Below are 17,331 nucleotides of genomic sequence, written 5' to 3' on the forward strand. Positions count from 1 at the left end.
GTTGGATATCAAGACAGCCAGTCTCACCACAGATGTCTCCGAACTCCAGACTGAGATTCGGACTCTTCGATCCTCTAGTGACCAGTTTGCCCGCCGGCTTGAGGATTTCGAAAGTCGCGCTAGGCGCAATAATATACGCATAGTCGGAGTTCCGGAGTCATCTGCCGATCAATCGACGGACCTGCTCGTTGAAGATCTGATCGTCAACCACCTTGCCCCAATGGGCCTGAGTAACTTATTTGCGGTGGAGCGCGCCCACTGAATTCCGGGCGGCAGACTCAAGCAGGGCACGGCTCCGCGACCCATCATTGCGCTGATCTTTAACTTCAGAGACAGGGACCCCATTTTGAAAGCCTCGAGGACTAGCGGTCCCACTATATTCGAGAATGCATCCATCAACTTTTACCCTGATTTTACCCCTTCGGTGCAGAAGCGGAGACTGTGATTTACTGGAGTGCAGCGGAGATTAAGAGATCTGGGCATGAACTATGCTATGCTTTTCCCCGCCCGTCTGCGCATCGAACATAATGAGCGGGTGCTCTTCTTTGACATGCCAGAGGTGGTCAGTGACTGCTTGGACACGTTATCTATGCCACGGGACAATGCGGAACAATCCAGAGGTGCTGAAGGCAGCCAACAGGACCAGGAGGAGTAGGGGCACCGGTGTTTGCTACCATCGTATTGTGCTACGGTGGATTGTTCTCCTTTTTTTGGGTCGATAACTTTTTTACTTCAAGACAAGCTCTGGGGCGGCGGGCAGTTTGGGGACTTTTCCTCCTCCGGAGGTTTTTGCCTTTTCTTCTTGTAGTTTAGTATCTGGGGTAGGGCGACAGGCACACTGCTGAATGGGGTGTTTTTTTGATTTATTGCAGGGGTGCAGGGTGGGGGGTTGTTGTTTTGGTGTTCAGAGGGAGGGGGGATGGGTCTTCTTATTTCTTGTTTGCATTGTTCTTGAGGCTACGTATTGTTGCTTATTTGGTGTTTCCTTCGTGGGGTTTGGGGGACCCGACTACTTACTTTCGGTATGGGGGGTAGGGGTTGAGAGTCTTGAGTTGGAACGTCAACGGTTTGGGGGACAAAATTAAACGGGGAATTGTACTCCAATATGTGAAGCGCCACTCTCCCGACATTGTGTTGCTGCAAGAAACGCATCTGGTGGGGAACATGTTCCATGCAATGAATCGTAGGGGCTACAGGTTGGTGGCACACTCGGGGTTCACTTCGGGCTCTAGAGGGACTGGTGTTATGATCCGTAGTTCCCTTCCCTTGGAGATTGATGAAACGATATTGGATGACAGGGGTAGGTATGCAGCGATTGTTGGGAGGTGGGAGGGGAGAACGGTAGCCATCCTCTCGGTATATGTCCCCCCGGGTTTGCAGGCCACCACGTTTGTCGACCTGGGGAAATTGGTACTGAGACTTCCTGAGGGGCTTCTGGTGGTTGGTGGAGACTTCCACTCGGTGGTTGATGGCCTGGTAGATCAACATCCTCCCAGGGCTCTTACACCATTGCAGTCCTGCCTTAGTGGTTTCTTGGAAACGTTTGGTATGGTGGACTGTTGGCGGATACTTCACCCAGGACAGGCCCAATATACTTTCCACTCCGGGGCCCATGGGAGCTTGGCCAGACTTGATTATCTCCTTGTGCCCGCAGCCCAGGCCACGACGGTGCAAGAGGCCCGACATTTGCCTAGAGGCATTTCGAATCACTCCCCGCTATGGACCCATATAGATCTCCATTTGGACGCAGAGGGCCGGGTCGCCCCAATTAATCCCTGGCATCTCCGTGTTCCAGAGACTAGGGCGGGGGTGATTAAAGCTATAGATCACTACTTCGCTGACAATGTGGGATCCGTGTCATCATCCGTGTCCCTTTGGGAAGCTTTTAAAACTGTGATACGGAGCCAGACACTGTCGCTGATCGCCAGCTCTAAGAAGCGCCACAATGGGGAGGTTGAACAGTTGGAGGCTGATATAGTGGCTTTTGAGAGGGATCTTGAGAGTGGGGTCACGCGTGAAAAAGTGCATGTTTTGCAACTGAAGCAGTCTGATTATAAAGCCTTGGTTACGAATGCTGCGAAAGCTATGAGTCGAGAACAACAGGGCCGTCTGTATGATGTGGGCGACAAGGCGGGGAAGTTGATAGCTTGGTTGGACAAAAGGGAGAGATTGAATCGTGTGGTGCCTGTGATCGAGCGAGTGGATGGTGTACGTGTGACAGACCCGCTGGAGATTGTGGAAGAGTTTGCTTGTCACTTTCAAACGGTGTATGCGTCGGTCTCAGACCGGCCAGAGGAAGACTACCATCTTTTGATTAGAGATATTGCTTTGCCTTGCCTGTCCGATTCTGATAGAGAGCTAATGGAGGCGGTTTTTTCCACTGATGAAGTAGCGCTCGCTATTCGCTCCATCCGCTCTGGAAAAGCTACGGGCCCAAATGGTATACCCATCGAGCTGTACAAGTTGTGTCCGGACAAAATGGCGTCGTATCTTCGCTCGTTGTTCTTGGAGTCCAGGGAGAGGGGCTCGCTTCCCCGTGATCAGCGCTTAGCGTCTATCGTGGTGATCCCTAAAGAGGGTAAACCCCCGTGAATTCTGTACCTCCTATAGACCTATTTCACTTCTGAATATGGAACCTAAAGTCTTGGCGAAAATATTAGCTAACCGTCTGATTAAAGTGATCGGAGATTTGGTGCACCCGAACCAATCTGGCTTTATTCCAGCCCGTAATACCGCGTTGAATTTACGCCGTCTTCATGGCGTGCTGGCAAGGGCGGAGAAGTTGCGTGAGCCGGCCATTTTGGTTTCGTTAGATGCCACCATGGCATTTGATACAGTGGAATGGCCATATCTGTGGGCGGCTCTGGCGAAGTTTGGCTTCGGACCGGTGTTTATCGGCTGGGTCCGACTACTGTATGAGGAGCCCTTGCCCAGGTGGTCGTCAACGGTAGAGTGTCGGCTCCCTTTGTTCTGGGAAGGGGTACGCGGCAGGGATGCCCCCTTTCTCCGCTGCTTTTTGCCTTGGCTCTCGAGCCCTTGGCAGCTTGGTTGCGATGGGAGCCATCCCTCAAGGGTATTAGGTGGGCCCCCGGTTTTGAAGATCGCATTTCACTTTATGCGGAAGCTATTCTCCTTTACCTCACCTCCCCTCGGAAATCTTTGGGGGTACTGTTTGACGTCCTTAATTCCTTTGGAAGGAACTCTGGACTGGTCACCAATTGGGCCAAGTCTTGTGTGTATTCGCTCACGGACGATACACCACTCGTGCCGCGCAACTGTCCTATACTGACGTAAATAATTAATTTACTCTCTTAATTTCTATGCAGGTAAGTACTTAATCAATAATAACTCAATCGGAATGAAAGAAAACAGAGTCCGTGGTGTTAGAGTTTCTAAGGGTTTTTATTCCTCATAAAGGAATCAAGATATCATGTTCTGACCACCACAGGGGTGTCAGAAGGGATAGAGCGCTCGATTTTATTCATAATACATAGCTTATATACTTGATTTATACCATGAGAATCAATGTAAGAGGCGTAACAGCTGAGAAAAGACAAGATAACAGTATACACGTGGTACTAGTACATCATCAAGAGGCGTAACTAGGCGTGAACTAGAGGCGTGTGCTAGAAACGTCACTGATAGGTGACGCAAGTGGGTGGCACCAAGGGGTGGTGCTAACAGAATGTTGCAATGTCAGCAGAAAACGGAAGCTTGGATGCGCGCGCAGCTGCATGACGTGTGATTGACGGGGTGCAGGGGACTTGACATTTACACTGACGGAAAGAGACAGAAGTCTGGCATGTCAGATCAACTTGTACTTCTATCATATCTGATATCTGGTGTTTAGGAACTATACTATCTGGGCGGAAAGGTCTCTAGGGCAGAAGCTGTTCTACGCTAACTGTGGATGCGTGTATAAGCGCCTGAGTGTCTACAAGTGAAGCGTGGGGGCACGGGGCCTTCCATGGAAGCATGGCAACAGAGGCTATGAATTACTTGCATTAAGACAGATCGGCCCTTTTGGCTCTGCAGCTGGAGAGGATGTTTACAGGATCTAGTAGGCAGGAATGTATTCTCGGGGAGCGGAACAGATAACTCGAAGGTTATAGTCAGTCTTGGCAGAAAACAGGCTTGAGCTGAGCGCGAGGGGCCGCGCTGAAAGTAGGACAGAGTTCACGAGTACAGAGGTAGCCTGGGCAGAGTCAGGAGCCACAAAAGAGGTTCAGATGGCAGGAATTCAGGGCCTACTCTTGCTAGAGCAGGAATACATGAAAAGTGTACTACAAAAAGACGGTGGCATAGCATACTTAGGAACGGACTACATAATCCATTCAAGGTGGATCTGAAAGAGGACAAGTTAACGGTGGACGCAAATGTATTTGCGTCTTCATAGCTGGCACAGGAGGGAAGTTACATGCACTTTAAGCTGGTACATGGAGTCGGTGGGGTACGCGCTAGGGAACACAACATGGCCAAAATTTAATTTTCCTCAATACAAATATCATCCACCGGGTTTAAATATTTAGGAATCCATATTTCGCGTGAATCGGCTGTCCGGTATCGACTCAACTTACTCCCCTCGCTTACTTGCCTAAAAGCAGATGTGAAAGCCTGGAGCAGACTGCCTCTGTCCCTGGTGGCTAGGGCAGCCTTATTCAAAATGATGTCCCTTCCCAGATTTTTGTATGTCCTTCAGAATATTTTAGATCTAGTGCCTTCCAGCTATTTTCACGAGATCGAGTGCCTACAAAGGAAACTGTTGTGGGCCGGACGTCCCCGGATTGCCTTGGCCAAGCTTACGCTGCTTTGGTATGATGGCGGTATTGCGTTGCCGGATATACGACGAAATTACTGGGCCTCTCAACTGAGCTCCGTTAATCATGCGATGTATGGTCCGGCTTCTAACCCGGCTTTTGCTATGAATAAATGGCTGCTTCCGGGCGGAGATTATATAGGGCGCTTTATTCAAAACGGTCCGATGTGACATTGACTGGGCCTACCAGAGTTGCGGTGCGGGTCTGGTACAACGCTAATGCTGCTATGGGCTGGTCGGATACCCTCACTCGTGCGACTCCACTCTACGCTGCTGAGAGGTTGGGCAATTTGTGGACGACTAAGGGGTTCGATAAATGGGACCTTATTGGGATCAGTAAGGTGGGAGACCTTTGGCAGAAGGGCAAGATAAAATCCTTTGAGGAGTTGCAGCTAGAATTTAAACTTGGTCCTCGAATATTTTCGATACCTACAAGTCCGACACGCCCTTTCCTCTGCTTTACCGGCTGGCAGAGGAAAAGAATCCAGAATCCTCACCCCTGGAGGACAGAGTACTCGATGGACGCGTCCCAGACAGTACGATCTCTCTAATATACAAAAAGTTGATAAACGACCGAGCGGACCTTCTTCTACAGCTACACATGGCCTGGACCGGCGATGGACTGGAACTTGATGATGAGGACTGCCAGGCGGCGATATCCTCCCCGAAGGAGGTGGCAATCTCGGCCCGGCCGAGATTGGTGCAGTTAAAAATCCTACACCGAGTGTACATGACGGGTCCTTGCTTGTTGCGTATGGGGTATGTCTCAGATGATTTGTGTAAACGTGGCTGTGGTATGGTGGGTACGTTCCTTCATATAATGTGGGAATGTCCTGCGGTAGCGTCATTTTGGACTCGTGTGCATGGTGTTATGTCTGAGGTGACGGGTGTCTCGCTTTTGCCGGAGGCCCGAAGGTGTCTCTTAAATGTGTGGGAGCCCAATGATTATAATGTGGCCCAGACGCAGTGGGCCACTTTGGGTAACATGATTGCCAAGCGTGACATTGCGCAATTGTGAGGGTCGCCTAGGCACCGAGTCCGTCAGCCTGGTCTAGGAACATGGACTGGTGCATGTTCCGTGAAAAAACTGTTTACATTGCTCGGGGCAGGCCCAAGAAATGGGGGAGGATATGGAGTCAGTGGAACCAATATCGTGGTGAAATTTGTACCCCTCCTTTTGAGCCTCCACCGGCGGTGCTACAATCCCCTTAGCATGACTTTACTTCTAGTCTGGATTTTGTCTATGTGTTGCTGGCTACCTCTTGTTCCCTCTTTCTCCCCCTCCCAGATGCTCTTACTGTTGACTATGTACAGTTGTGGATGTGGTATCCCCTCCCCAGAAGGATCACTTATGTTTCTGCCTTTTCGTTTAGCCTCTGCAGTTATTTCCTTTATTTTTTTGGTTGGTGGGTTTTTTCAAAATACAAAATTAAAACCTTATTCCTCCTGTACAGTGAAGTATGACAATATGATTGGTTAATTGCCGCCGGGCCCTAGGGTTGTCGGCTGAAGGGCTGTGTATTCTTTCATCCTGATATGATATTGGAATTGCTGCCAGCCGACCCGAAGTGGCTATATGACTGCTATTGTATTTTCATGTTTATCAATAAAGGTTTAAAAAAAAAATCAACATTATTTGGGGAACTTTGCTGTTCTGTGAATGTGGTAAAGCTCTGGCTACATGGTGGATCTTTTTCCTTAACATTTCTACATCTTATTCGTTCAATCAATGATCCGGAGCATCCCCTGAGTTTAGAAGAATTGAATGTCGTCGAACAAGTTCGGGTCAAAGTAAGTGGGATTTTATATTTTCTTTCTTCCTTAGTCTCTTCAGACTTTTACATGTGTTCCTGAACTCCATAGTTATCCAGAGAAGTTCTTTGCCTCTACTTTGCTTTATCCTCCCATGCTTTCACTTGTATCAAAATATTTGTAAACAAGGAAGATGGAGAACAAAGCTATTGGGTTCTTTTTTTGGGGTAGGGGTGGTTGTTTTTAGGTTGAGCCTAGCGCGCAAGCGCTGCTCTATGAGATGACCTTTAGGAATCGGTCTGCACTTTTGTTACACTCATGCTTGCGCTGGCATCCACCTTGCGGGAGCGAGCAGCGGCACGCAGGCCCCAACTGTTTTCAATTTGCTTGGCCGCGAGCGCTTGTTTACATTTGTCTGTACAGCAACCAGTTCAGCGGAGCAGGTAAGACGCAGACCTTACTCTTTCTAACCTTTTAGGGAAACATACCTCCACTAAAATCTTCATAGGATAGCACATTTAAGAAAACATTTGACCAAGTTATGGCCCTGTTGTTGTAAAAATGTTTTTGCAAATAATGAGTCTTTGAATTGTTATTAACTGTTTAGCTTTACTTGTCATGGGCCTCCTTCAAACCTGAAAGGTTGCGCAAGCCTCATCAGGACCTCAGATTGTGAGATACGTTTGTTTTCTTGCGGATATCTGTTGAGGTGCATTAACTGGGCTTAATCTCAATAGCTAGCCAGACTTGCTTTAAAGCGATGGTACCATTGCACAAGCTGAGGGGGTGCTTGTGAACATTTCCTACATCAAGTATACTCCACCGGAGTATCTGCTAAGCAGATGGTCTCCTAAAGTACACATGGTGGACAAGGCAGTACGTCTGAAAATGTACATTTTGCAAAGGCTTTTTAAAATATATCCTCCTTAGATTTTCTTGCATTCGCAAGATTGTATAAAATATTCTCTAATTGTACACGGAAAAATATAATTCAAACAATTTGACTTTAAAAAATACTTTTTGGGCAAATTTATCTCTATCCTATAAACAGAATTGTCCGTTGCATTCCGATTTGGAAGTGGTAAAGCAGACTCCAGTATTTTAATAAGGAAGCAGTACATTACACTGTGATAAACGTTGGCTCCATGATGCTCCCTTTAATGCATTTTTCAATGTTGCTCTAATAATGCAGCAATTCAGAAACAGGACTCGAGAAATCTGAAAAATGATAATAGTCCTGCAGGTCTAGTACTTTAAAAAAAACTCTTCGAGCTAACAGTAACCAGTAAAAGCTTTATTTTGAGGAATTCTAATATTAACAATCAATTTACATCGATATCCTAAAATATGGTTTAGATCCCCGGAGAGGATGAGGTTGGAAGTGCTGTGTGAGCTTATGATTGAGAGCAGATATTCAATTAAGGGTTTTGACTTGTTTTTTCAGTTTCGGGTTTATATATGTGTTGGCCAATAAAACGTTGTCCTTGGAGCCATTGAGGTTCAGGTGGATCTTGACTGAGTGTACTAATGGTAGTGGAGATAGAATTTTGTTATGGCAATGTAGGTGGCTAGGCCCCCTAGTAGGTGACCATATTTGGATTTCCTCAATGCTGGAGTGTGGAAGCAAATGTACCCCTGTAGTTTTGTATTTGTTTATTAACTGATCAATTAATTAAAATCATTATAGGAAAAAACGATCGACATATACAAACTAAAAACATAATACTAAAAGCAACTATTTATCTTGCGTAAAATTGAGCACAGCACCCCTGTGCCAGCATGATCGTCCCTCCCGGGGGTTATAGTCAATGCCGTGGTCCCTTGCACGATTTCATGAAGTCCCCTTTTTAAGCCTCACTGGGTAAACAGCTGTACAGAATAAAGGACAACACCTCTTACAATCCTTGTGGCCCTCGCTGATGTTGACATGGTCATAGACTGGCGGGCTAGGGGTGTTTTAGGGCCACTGAGCCTGCTTTTCCAGGTTTGCAGTACCCTTTGCCAGATTTTTGTAGTTTTCCTTAGCTGCTTTTAGAGCGATCCTGATTTGATGAGTGAATTTTGCCAATCTTGCTAGTGTTGTTGTGTCAGTAATGGAAAAGCACAAGGCTGACGCTCCGCTGCAAGACTTTATTCCATTCGCAATACAGATTGGATGCAGGAGTCGCCAACGATCATAGTTAAAATTCAGACAGCAACATAGGAGATGCTGACAGGATTTCCTCGTGTAGGGGCATAGTCTGCAGTTTGTACCCCTGTAGTTGGTATCGAAGGTTTTTGTTAGAACTGGCTATTTCTGGTTGGCTAAGGCTGACGCCAAAGCTAGGCAGAAACCACCATTCTAGTCAGGGCAAGGAAGTCACATGCCAAGATAACCCCTGCTCACCCCCTTGGTACCTTGGCACGAGCAGTAAGGCTAAACCCGGAGGCAATGTGTAAAGCATTTGCGCCAGCACACAACAGCAACAACATACTAGGCACACCACAAAAGGAACTCCACACAAGGTTATTGTAAAATAACTTTTGTATTTTAAAAACACATCAGATAGTATCACACAAAATACATGGTGCCAACTGGCACGGGCAATAATCATAAGGGATTATTTACAGGACAGGGCCACATGGGCCACTGTCAGAATCAGCACTTAGTAGAAATTAGAATATAGGATATAAAATCACTTCTAGAACTTAGAATAAGTATAGCACAAAATAACAGTTATAAATCACATCCAGTAACTACTGGGAACAGGACCTCACTAGGACCACCTGTACTAAAAAGAACAACCACCTACGAATAAAATACATTTAGGGGTATAAACAAGAACACATTACCCATGATGCATGAAACGCATTCAGAGGAGTAGTAAAGAGAAACACATGATGCCTAAAACATTCAGAGGTGTAAGGACAACCACCTAAGTATCACACAGCGTTTAGGGGTCTAGGAAAGAACACATTACCCATGATGCATAAATATACATTCAGAGGAGTAGTAAAGAAAGAAAACACATGATGCTTAAAAACATTCAGAGGTGTAAGACAAGAGAAACACATGATGCATAAACCTACACATTCAGCGGTGTAAAGGACAAGCACATGATGCAATAAAATACATTCAGAGGTGCAGCGCAAGAAGACACATGATGCCTAAAACATTCAGAGGTGCAGTACAACCACATTGCGCAAAACTTACATAAGCCACCACCGGTGGCAGTCCTAGGCCAACTGGCCTTGTTTGGGCTAAGACGCCCTGTGTCCAAATGTCGGGGCACGCTGCCATGCAGCGCCAGTCCAAGCACAAGCCTAAACGTAGCAGGTGCCCACTACTTGCTGGGTACCTGAGGACATCCCAAGACCTAAACGGTGCAGCTGCCCACTAATTGCTGGGCAGCTGTGAGTCCAAACTGCGACAGAGTCCTCATTGACCCATAGAAGCAAACTGCGTCAACTGTTGGAGCCACACAGGCTCTAAAACAAAATAGGCTCCCTGGAGCCCTCGAGGCTCTGAACAGATCCCTCGCAGGCAGGAGGGGGCGGGCACCGGCAATGTACCCCGACGCTCCCTCTAACTACCATGACCCCCGAAGCCTTCTCGGGGCTCTACACAAGCATGGCCCCAAGCCCCTCACAGGGACCTTTGAGACAATTACAGGCCCTCGGTGGAGCCTTTGGGGCTCTAGAACAACGTGCCCCTCGGAGCATTCTGGCTCCCCAAAGCAATCAGGCCCTCGATGCAGCTGACCCCTGCCAACACGGGGGCAGCTGAATACCGAGAATGCGGGCACTGAGAATGGGGGGGGGGGCCAGCCCACTGCCCTCCGGGGCTGCCCTGCATGTCTTTCCTGCTATGCCCGTCCCACACACCAACCGTAGCCACCTCGGAGCCCGCCCCAGCCTGTCTCACTCACCGGCTGCTCTCTTCGGGCGGGGGCTCCTCTCGGACTCTTCGTCGGTCGGGCTCAGCTCCTCCTCGGGCGTCCTCACACGCAGGTCTCTTTAGGGCAGCGCGGGGCTCTCCTCAACCACCGGAGCCCCGCCTGCCTCAGCCGCCATCCTCCTTCCTACCCGGCACTCCTCTCTCACGGAGCACAGCGAGGCGAGGCTCACTTCCAGTCACCAGGCGGGACTTCCCTGAGGCCTTGCGAAGCCCCACTTCTGTCCCTACGAAGATCGCCTGACTTCCTGTGCTGAGGGCCGCCAATGGCAGCGCGGCCCTTGGCAGGGGGGCGGGCGCTGCGCCTCTATATCGATCTCCGGGCAGCGGCGGTGATTCAAAGAGGCACAGCGAGGGGTGGGCACCCTCGGTTGAAAAGATAAGAGTAGAAACGGGGTGAGCACCCGTTAGACAATTAGATAAATGGGGTGGCACCCATCAATAAAACAATATGCAAATGAGCATCAAGGGGCAGGAGAGCTTCCCTCTAAGGGAAAATAACAGCGCTCTGCCCAGTAAGTGAAAGAAAGCGCTCCCTGGCGCTAGAGCAATATAAAGCGCTCCCAGGCGCTTAGAATACAAAATAAAGCGCTCCCAGGCGCTTGGGGGAATCGGGGAAAAGTCCAGCAAAGTCCTGGGGGGATAGGAAGAAGGTCCAAAGGATCCCAGGGCAAAGAAAAGTTCCCCCCGCCCCCCATCAGCCCAGGCAAGGCAGAGGGGTCCCCCAGAAGTCCTCCAGGCATCCAGGGGCTGGGCAGCACCCGTCCCTGGTAGATTCAAGTCAGAAACGAGAACAAATTGGAAGGGGACACAGCCCCTTCTTATACAGGGAAAAGTCTTTGAAGTCTTTGTGCAGGCAGTGTGAGAACCAGCTAGAACTGGTTATAGGGAAGTCCCTTCAGTATCAGGGACAGAGGTGGCAGTCGCCCAGTGGGGGGTGGAGCCAGCATTGTGGTCAGGCAGGCACAGCCCTTCACTATCAGGTGCCATCTCCTCCCACTTCCCTGGCAGCAGATGCTGCCTTTCATCCATGGGCTGACTCAGACAACCTCCTGGGCTCTCCAGCCCCTGTCACCCTCAAACCAGACAGTATATCCACAAGCAGGCCCAGGCACTCCTGGACTAGGCTCACCAGCCAATCACACGCCAGACACAAATTACACAAATATGCCAACTTCTAAAAGTGGCACTTCTAGACTAGACACAATCATGCCGCATATACCATTAAGCAGCATTCAATCTCACGAGTTCTCTCATACCAAACTCGTCCCTGCACTCCCCACACATCAGGAACTACCATGGGCATACATATTCCCCATTCATTCCTATGGGAGGGCAGGTCACTCACCACACATACACAGAGAGCTCAAGCACTTTACACTGTACCACAGTGAAAAAGTGTGCAGAGGCCTAAAATCGCCACCACCAGGTTCCAGAAACAGGCTAGGAAAAAGCAAAAAAGTCTCGGGGTGAACCTGCCAAAAGGGCCGGTCCAACAGTTTTTAAATATGCAAGGAATTCGGCATACTTACTTAATAGGGCCAATCTTTGTATCTAAAGATGGCAATCTGTTTTAGTGCTTCTGTGCTAATAGGCAGTCCTAACACATTGAATAATGCTTTTATTGTTAGTTCGACTTCTAGGCAATTGGAAATACATTCTCAGTGTAAGTCTCATACTCCCTCTGTTCCGTAAGGCTACCCTATATATAGGTTTGTCCCATGTCTGTTCTGGTATGGCAAGCTTAATCAGCTTGCATTGGGTATTCTCTGATGTTTGAAGACTCTGCAAAATTGGTAGTCTGTTAAGACAAGGTGGTCAGTTGCTAGACCTTTAGTTCACTTCTGGCATCTGGATACATCACTTCTACTGTAGGAAATTGTAATGGTGTCACCCAGCCTCTCCAAGCACTAGTGTTTCTAGCTGATTGTGTACAGTTTTACGCCTTTCACTAAAATACTTCTTCAGTGGATTTTCTGGTTTTATACTATGATGGGTCGTCTGGTAGCTGGCTTATGACCTATATGTTTAAAACAAAGGCAGCAGCACAGGGCTCTGTGGAGTTTGCCTCGTTAATATTAATAATATCGCCATCCCCTGTAGGATTTTTGGACCGCATTGTGCCTTCACAACTACCTGCCTTCTACTGCACCCACTGTCTGTGAGGGGTCTTGTTCCACTGCTCTACCTTACTGTCTTCATCTCTCAAGAACCCACCTCACGTTGGGAGAAATGTAGGAGACCCAACAAGCATCTAACTATTTTTCGCTAGTTGGAACCCAAGACTGCACAGTTACATTGAGAATGTAAATATGTGGTTTAGATAACGATCTGTATACAGTCTCTCTCCTTCACCAAACTGTTTGTTGGTTTACTTCTGGGCCAAAGCAACAACACAAGAAGGATTTCAGTTAAACTAATAAGACTTGTTCTACTACCCTCTTCACTTACACCACTCTGTCATTTTCTCTGAATAATTGATTAAAACTAGATAAACCTGAATGATACTCCTTGATAAGGTACATAGTTATCCTTTATGAATACGTCGCCTATGCACACCCCCATTCCTTCTCATTTATCTGTTGCTCCCCTCTTCCACCAGTCTGCCACAAGTGTGTATTGACCAGGAGACCATCTGTGGTTAACTTCTCTATTTATCCCTTCCTACCTTCTTGCTTCTCTCTGTGCTTTGCGTCCCATCACTTCTCTTCTCCTGCCCTTCTCTCCATTTCAGAGTGAAGGCGTAGAGCTGAAGGTGCCAGATTTGATGTGTTGGGATGGCAGTCACCAACATTGCAGACCTCATTAGCCTGATGGTCTTCACTTGCATTCACGTTCATAGTCAAACTTAGATGCTACGTTGCAGGTTATATTAAAATAAAAAAAAGCACAGGCATGGCTTTCTTTCTCTTTCTCTTTCTCTTTCTCTCTTTCTCTCTTCCCCCAACCCCCCCCCTTTTTAGGTTTCGCCTATTATCAATTGCTTGCGAATGTAATAGGCGAGAATTCAAGTGCTCCATCGACTCGTCAAACCACTGCGTTTTTTTCACAGTGCATGTGAGTCACGTGACCACAAAAACGGGTCACGTGACTACACAAGCACGCGCATCTCCCTAATCCGCCTGCCACACTTCTCCTCCCCTCGCTCGCATTCCCGCCCCCCCCCCCCCCACCAGGCTCTCCCGCCCCCATCCGGCTTCCCTCCGCGCATCTCCCTAATCCGCCTGCCATACTTCTCCTCCCCTCGCTCGCATTCTCGCGCCCCCGCCAGGCTCTCCCGCCCCCATCCGGCTTTCCTCCGGCCATTTGCCAGCATTGCGAGGCCATTTGCCTTTACATGGACGAGAAAGCGCAATAACGTGCCAGAAAAGACTAGCTAAAACCACTCGTAGCAAATGCTACCCATTCACAACGGCTACAGAGGCGCTTCGAAGCCAATGCGATTCACTTTAACCATGAACAAGCACTGGCGTTGCCAATAGGTTTCGCATTTGGAAAGTTGGAGCTATTGGTTTTGTAAATGACATTTTATATTTATATATTGTTATTGACAATGCCAATAACGATATATAAATATAAAATGTCATTTACAAAACCAATAGCTCCTACTTTCCTAATGTGAAACCTATTGGCAACGCCAGTGCTTGTTTTCTTGGAGCTCGCTTTACTATTTTAATTGCTTTGGTAATCCGTTAAAGAGCAAGCACAATTTAAAGTGGTTATTATATCAAAAAAAGCAGAATGTGAGGCAACATTTCCACCGACCTCTCATGACACTGGATCTTTCTTTACCAGTTAGCGTGCCTACATAGACCACCCTAGGTTGAGCAGATCAAGAGAGAAGAGGCATTTGGAGGCAGGTCACAGAGATCCAGGGAGTGAGGCTTTGGAATGCATTACCAATATTTCTTTTGTTTATTTCTCATAGTGGAGCACAGCAAAAGAGGACGCATTTTCTCTGTTGAATTGAGAGACACGCTACCTTATCATGCTGGAAACCATCAGTATATAAACACTTCTTGTCTCCAAATAACGTGCAGGGAGGGAGGAAGAGAATGGCAGATAGAATATGCCTTTCAAATTCATAAAAACTGAGATCAGATAAATCTTAACCACGTAATGGCTTAAACTCCTTCTGCCTCTCTATTTAAATAAAGTGTGTTCTTGGCCTTCATTGTGAGATGCCTATATTAGCTGGTGAACGAGGATCTTGTTGAAAAGAATATAAGCGAGAGAGTTCATATTTTAGATGTGTCCCAGTAGCTGAACTGATTAGAGTATCCATAGCGCAAATGCTGAACAGAACTACCCAAGTGTCTTTGAGCCCTGACTGCATTACCAGTGTTTCATAATTAAAAAAAAAAAAATCCTTGCAGGTCACCAAAACTTACCAAACTCTTTGGGGCCGTCACAGCTTCTCCACCTCTCCCTGGCACCCAAGAGGGTAGCTCCTCAGAATTGTTTTTTTTACCCATATGTTTAGGGAGCTTCTTTATTTCATCAACCACACATCCATATTAAAACTCTTTTGTTGGTGTTTTAGTCTTAAATGTTTATCTTGTGGCGAACATCTCTGCTTATCTTTACCTCTCTGGCAGGTGAATGATGATGAAAATTCGGTATCGGTGGCTTTTACTCCCACCATCCCTCACTGCAGCATGGCGACATTAATTGGTCTGTCCATTAAAGTGAAACTTTTGAGATCGCTCCCAGAGCGGTTCAAGGTGAGTTTTTTTTAACAACAAAGTAATTGACTGTGGAGTATGCGTGATGAAATAAACTGTATGGCTCTCACTGGCATCTTTTATTGTAATGAACTTGCTGGTCTCCTTGTTGCAGGACAGGTTATAAGGCGAACTGTCACTGTCTTCCATTGGTATGGCATTGCAGTGCTTTCGTTAATATGGGGCAACTACCAAATAATTTGCATTGTATATAACTGGGTGCTTGACTTGACATTCTCGAGCAAGGGGGACATGGTAATAACAGTACAGTTGCACATATTCTGGTTAGTGCCTTTAGGGTCCCCTACACAGGCAGAGTACAGAGTGCTTCTGCAGAAGCACTGACCATATGATTACCGACAGTGTCAGTATTTTTGAAGGAGCAACCAGGCTTGATTTAGAAGGGGACAAGGCACACCTAGTGGATGGTATAGTCTGGAATGGAACCCCGTGTCAGAACGGGTTTGCTGATGGTTTCTCCTAAGTCATCATATGCCCCGTCACAGAAGGCAATAGGAGTGAAGGCGGCACTCTCCATTTGCTCTTTCAGATGGTGCAGAGTTTGTGTGTGTGTCTTGTGAATTTTTGCTGTTGCATCTGTAATGTAGCACAGAAAAAGTTGCTAAATCATTCCCTCATTTCTAAATGGCATATCCCCCTATTCATGATGAAAAATGGCCAATCTATATTGAACTGGCCAAAAATGTGCACTTGTGTTCAGTGTTTTATAGAAGGTCGTGATCAAGCGTTTGTCATCACTTGCGTAATACGGATGTGCCCTACACAATGGGGGACCAAACTCAGTTCTCTCGTTGAGAGCACTTATGTACTGAGGCCCTTTGTGTCTCAAATGGCATAGTTGGTGGAAGATTTTATTAAGTTCCCATGGATGCTGCTCGTTTTTGATTGTGGTATCCATTATGCACATGCCCCATTCTTTATGGCTTCTTGACGTTGTTGGGATATTAGTTATTAACCCCTTAGCTGCCTGTCCTCCAAACCCCTCCCCCCCCCTCGCCCCCCACCCCCACCCATGCCCCCATGCTAAGACCTTTTTTGGCTGTTTACGATGGTTCGGGCTTAGGGCTCTATTATCCATCTGATCCACCAGTTGAAGACAATGCTTTAGCTGTAGTAGTCGAAGAGAAGCAGCAGTGCTAGATTTGCAATTGCCTACTCTGGCAACTAAAGCCAGTTTAATGGCAGTAATTCTTCAGTCTGGCCTGTCTTCATCTGAGGCAATGCTACTGTTTTAATGTACTTTCTGAGGGCCACTCGGTCTAAGCCTTACTTAGCCCTTCTTGTCAGTCAACCTGGGAGCAGGTGGCACAAACCCGCCGTTGGAGAGACTAAACACCTTACACCTAAAAACCTTTTGGTCCAGGCATCTCGGCATCCACCTTCTCAGTCAGTGCTACAGCAAACTGTCTTTTTGGGGCAGCATGTGTGGTGAAGGCTAAGGCTGTTTATTCCAGCAGGGATAGCAGTTTTCTGCTCTTCTCTTCCCCTTACTGCAGCTGTTCCCAAACGGCTTTAATTTACGCTCCCGGGTCCATGATCAGCGGGTTGGAGAAAGGATATGGTATTAAAGGTCAATCTGATGGGTTTTTACAAATTGTTCAAAGGGTCTGCCATTGAACAAGTGCTGAACTTGGATAGAGGTGAGGAGGGGATATTCCTGCTACTTTCTTGTGCTGAAGAAGGATGGAGGCCTTGGGCGTATGCAGGACTTCCAGCCCCCGAAATTCTTTCTGAGAGAGGACATGTTCAGAATGCTCGTGTCCTCTCTCAGAAAGGGGTCTTGCCACAGTCTGTAACAGACCATCTCTGTAAAACAGCCAGTGGGCTCTTGATCTTACTAGAGTTTACTGTCAATGGGTTAAAGTCCCAACTTAGCTCTTTGCAGAGTATTTCTTTGTGGACTATCCTGGGTACCATACTGTTGAAAGCCTTGCTACCACTCCAGCGATTCTGGGACATTCAGGATATGGTGCTGACGTTTCTGGCTCGGTCCTGGGTTTTGGTGAGGATAGTTCTGAGGCATCTGGTGCTCCTGGGCTTCTCATTCTACACATCAGATTGCACATGTGGACCCTGCTGTGTAA

General features: G+C 47.4%; 1 protein-coding gene across 1 annotated transcript in view; it reads left to right on the forward strand.

The window, feature by feature from the left end:
• CIAO2B (cytosolic iron-sulfur assembly component 2B) overlaps positions 1 to 17,331 on the forward strand; it is a 72,325-nt gene that overhangs the window by 22,840 nt on the left and 32,154 nt on the right. Inside the window, exons 2-3 of the mRNA XM_086925478.1 lie at positions 6,528 to 6,607; positions 15,101 to 15,226. Of these exons, the coding sequence (XP_086781604.1) occupies positions 6,528 to 6,607; positions 15,101 to 15,226 (206 nt within the window). The remainder of the gene's footprint in view (positions 1 to 6,527; positions 6,608 to 15,100; positions 15,227 to 17,331) is intronic.

The sequence above is a fragment of the Lissotriton vulgaris genome, chromosome 6, assembly GCF_964263255.1.
Source record: "Lissotriton vulgaris chromosome 6, aLisVul1.2, whole genome shotgun sequence".
Classification (NCBI taxonomy): domain Eukaryota; kingdom Metazoa; phylum Chordata; class Amphibia; order Caudata; family Salamandridae; genus Lissotriton; species Lissotriton vulgaris.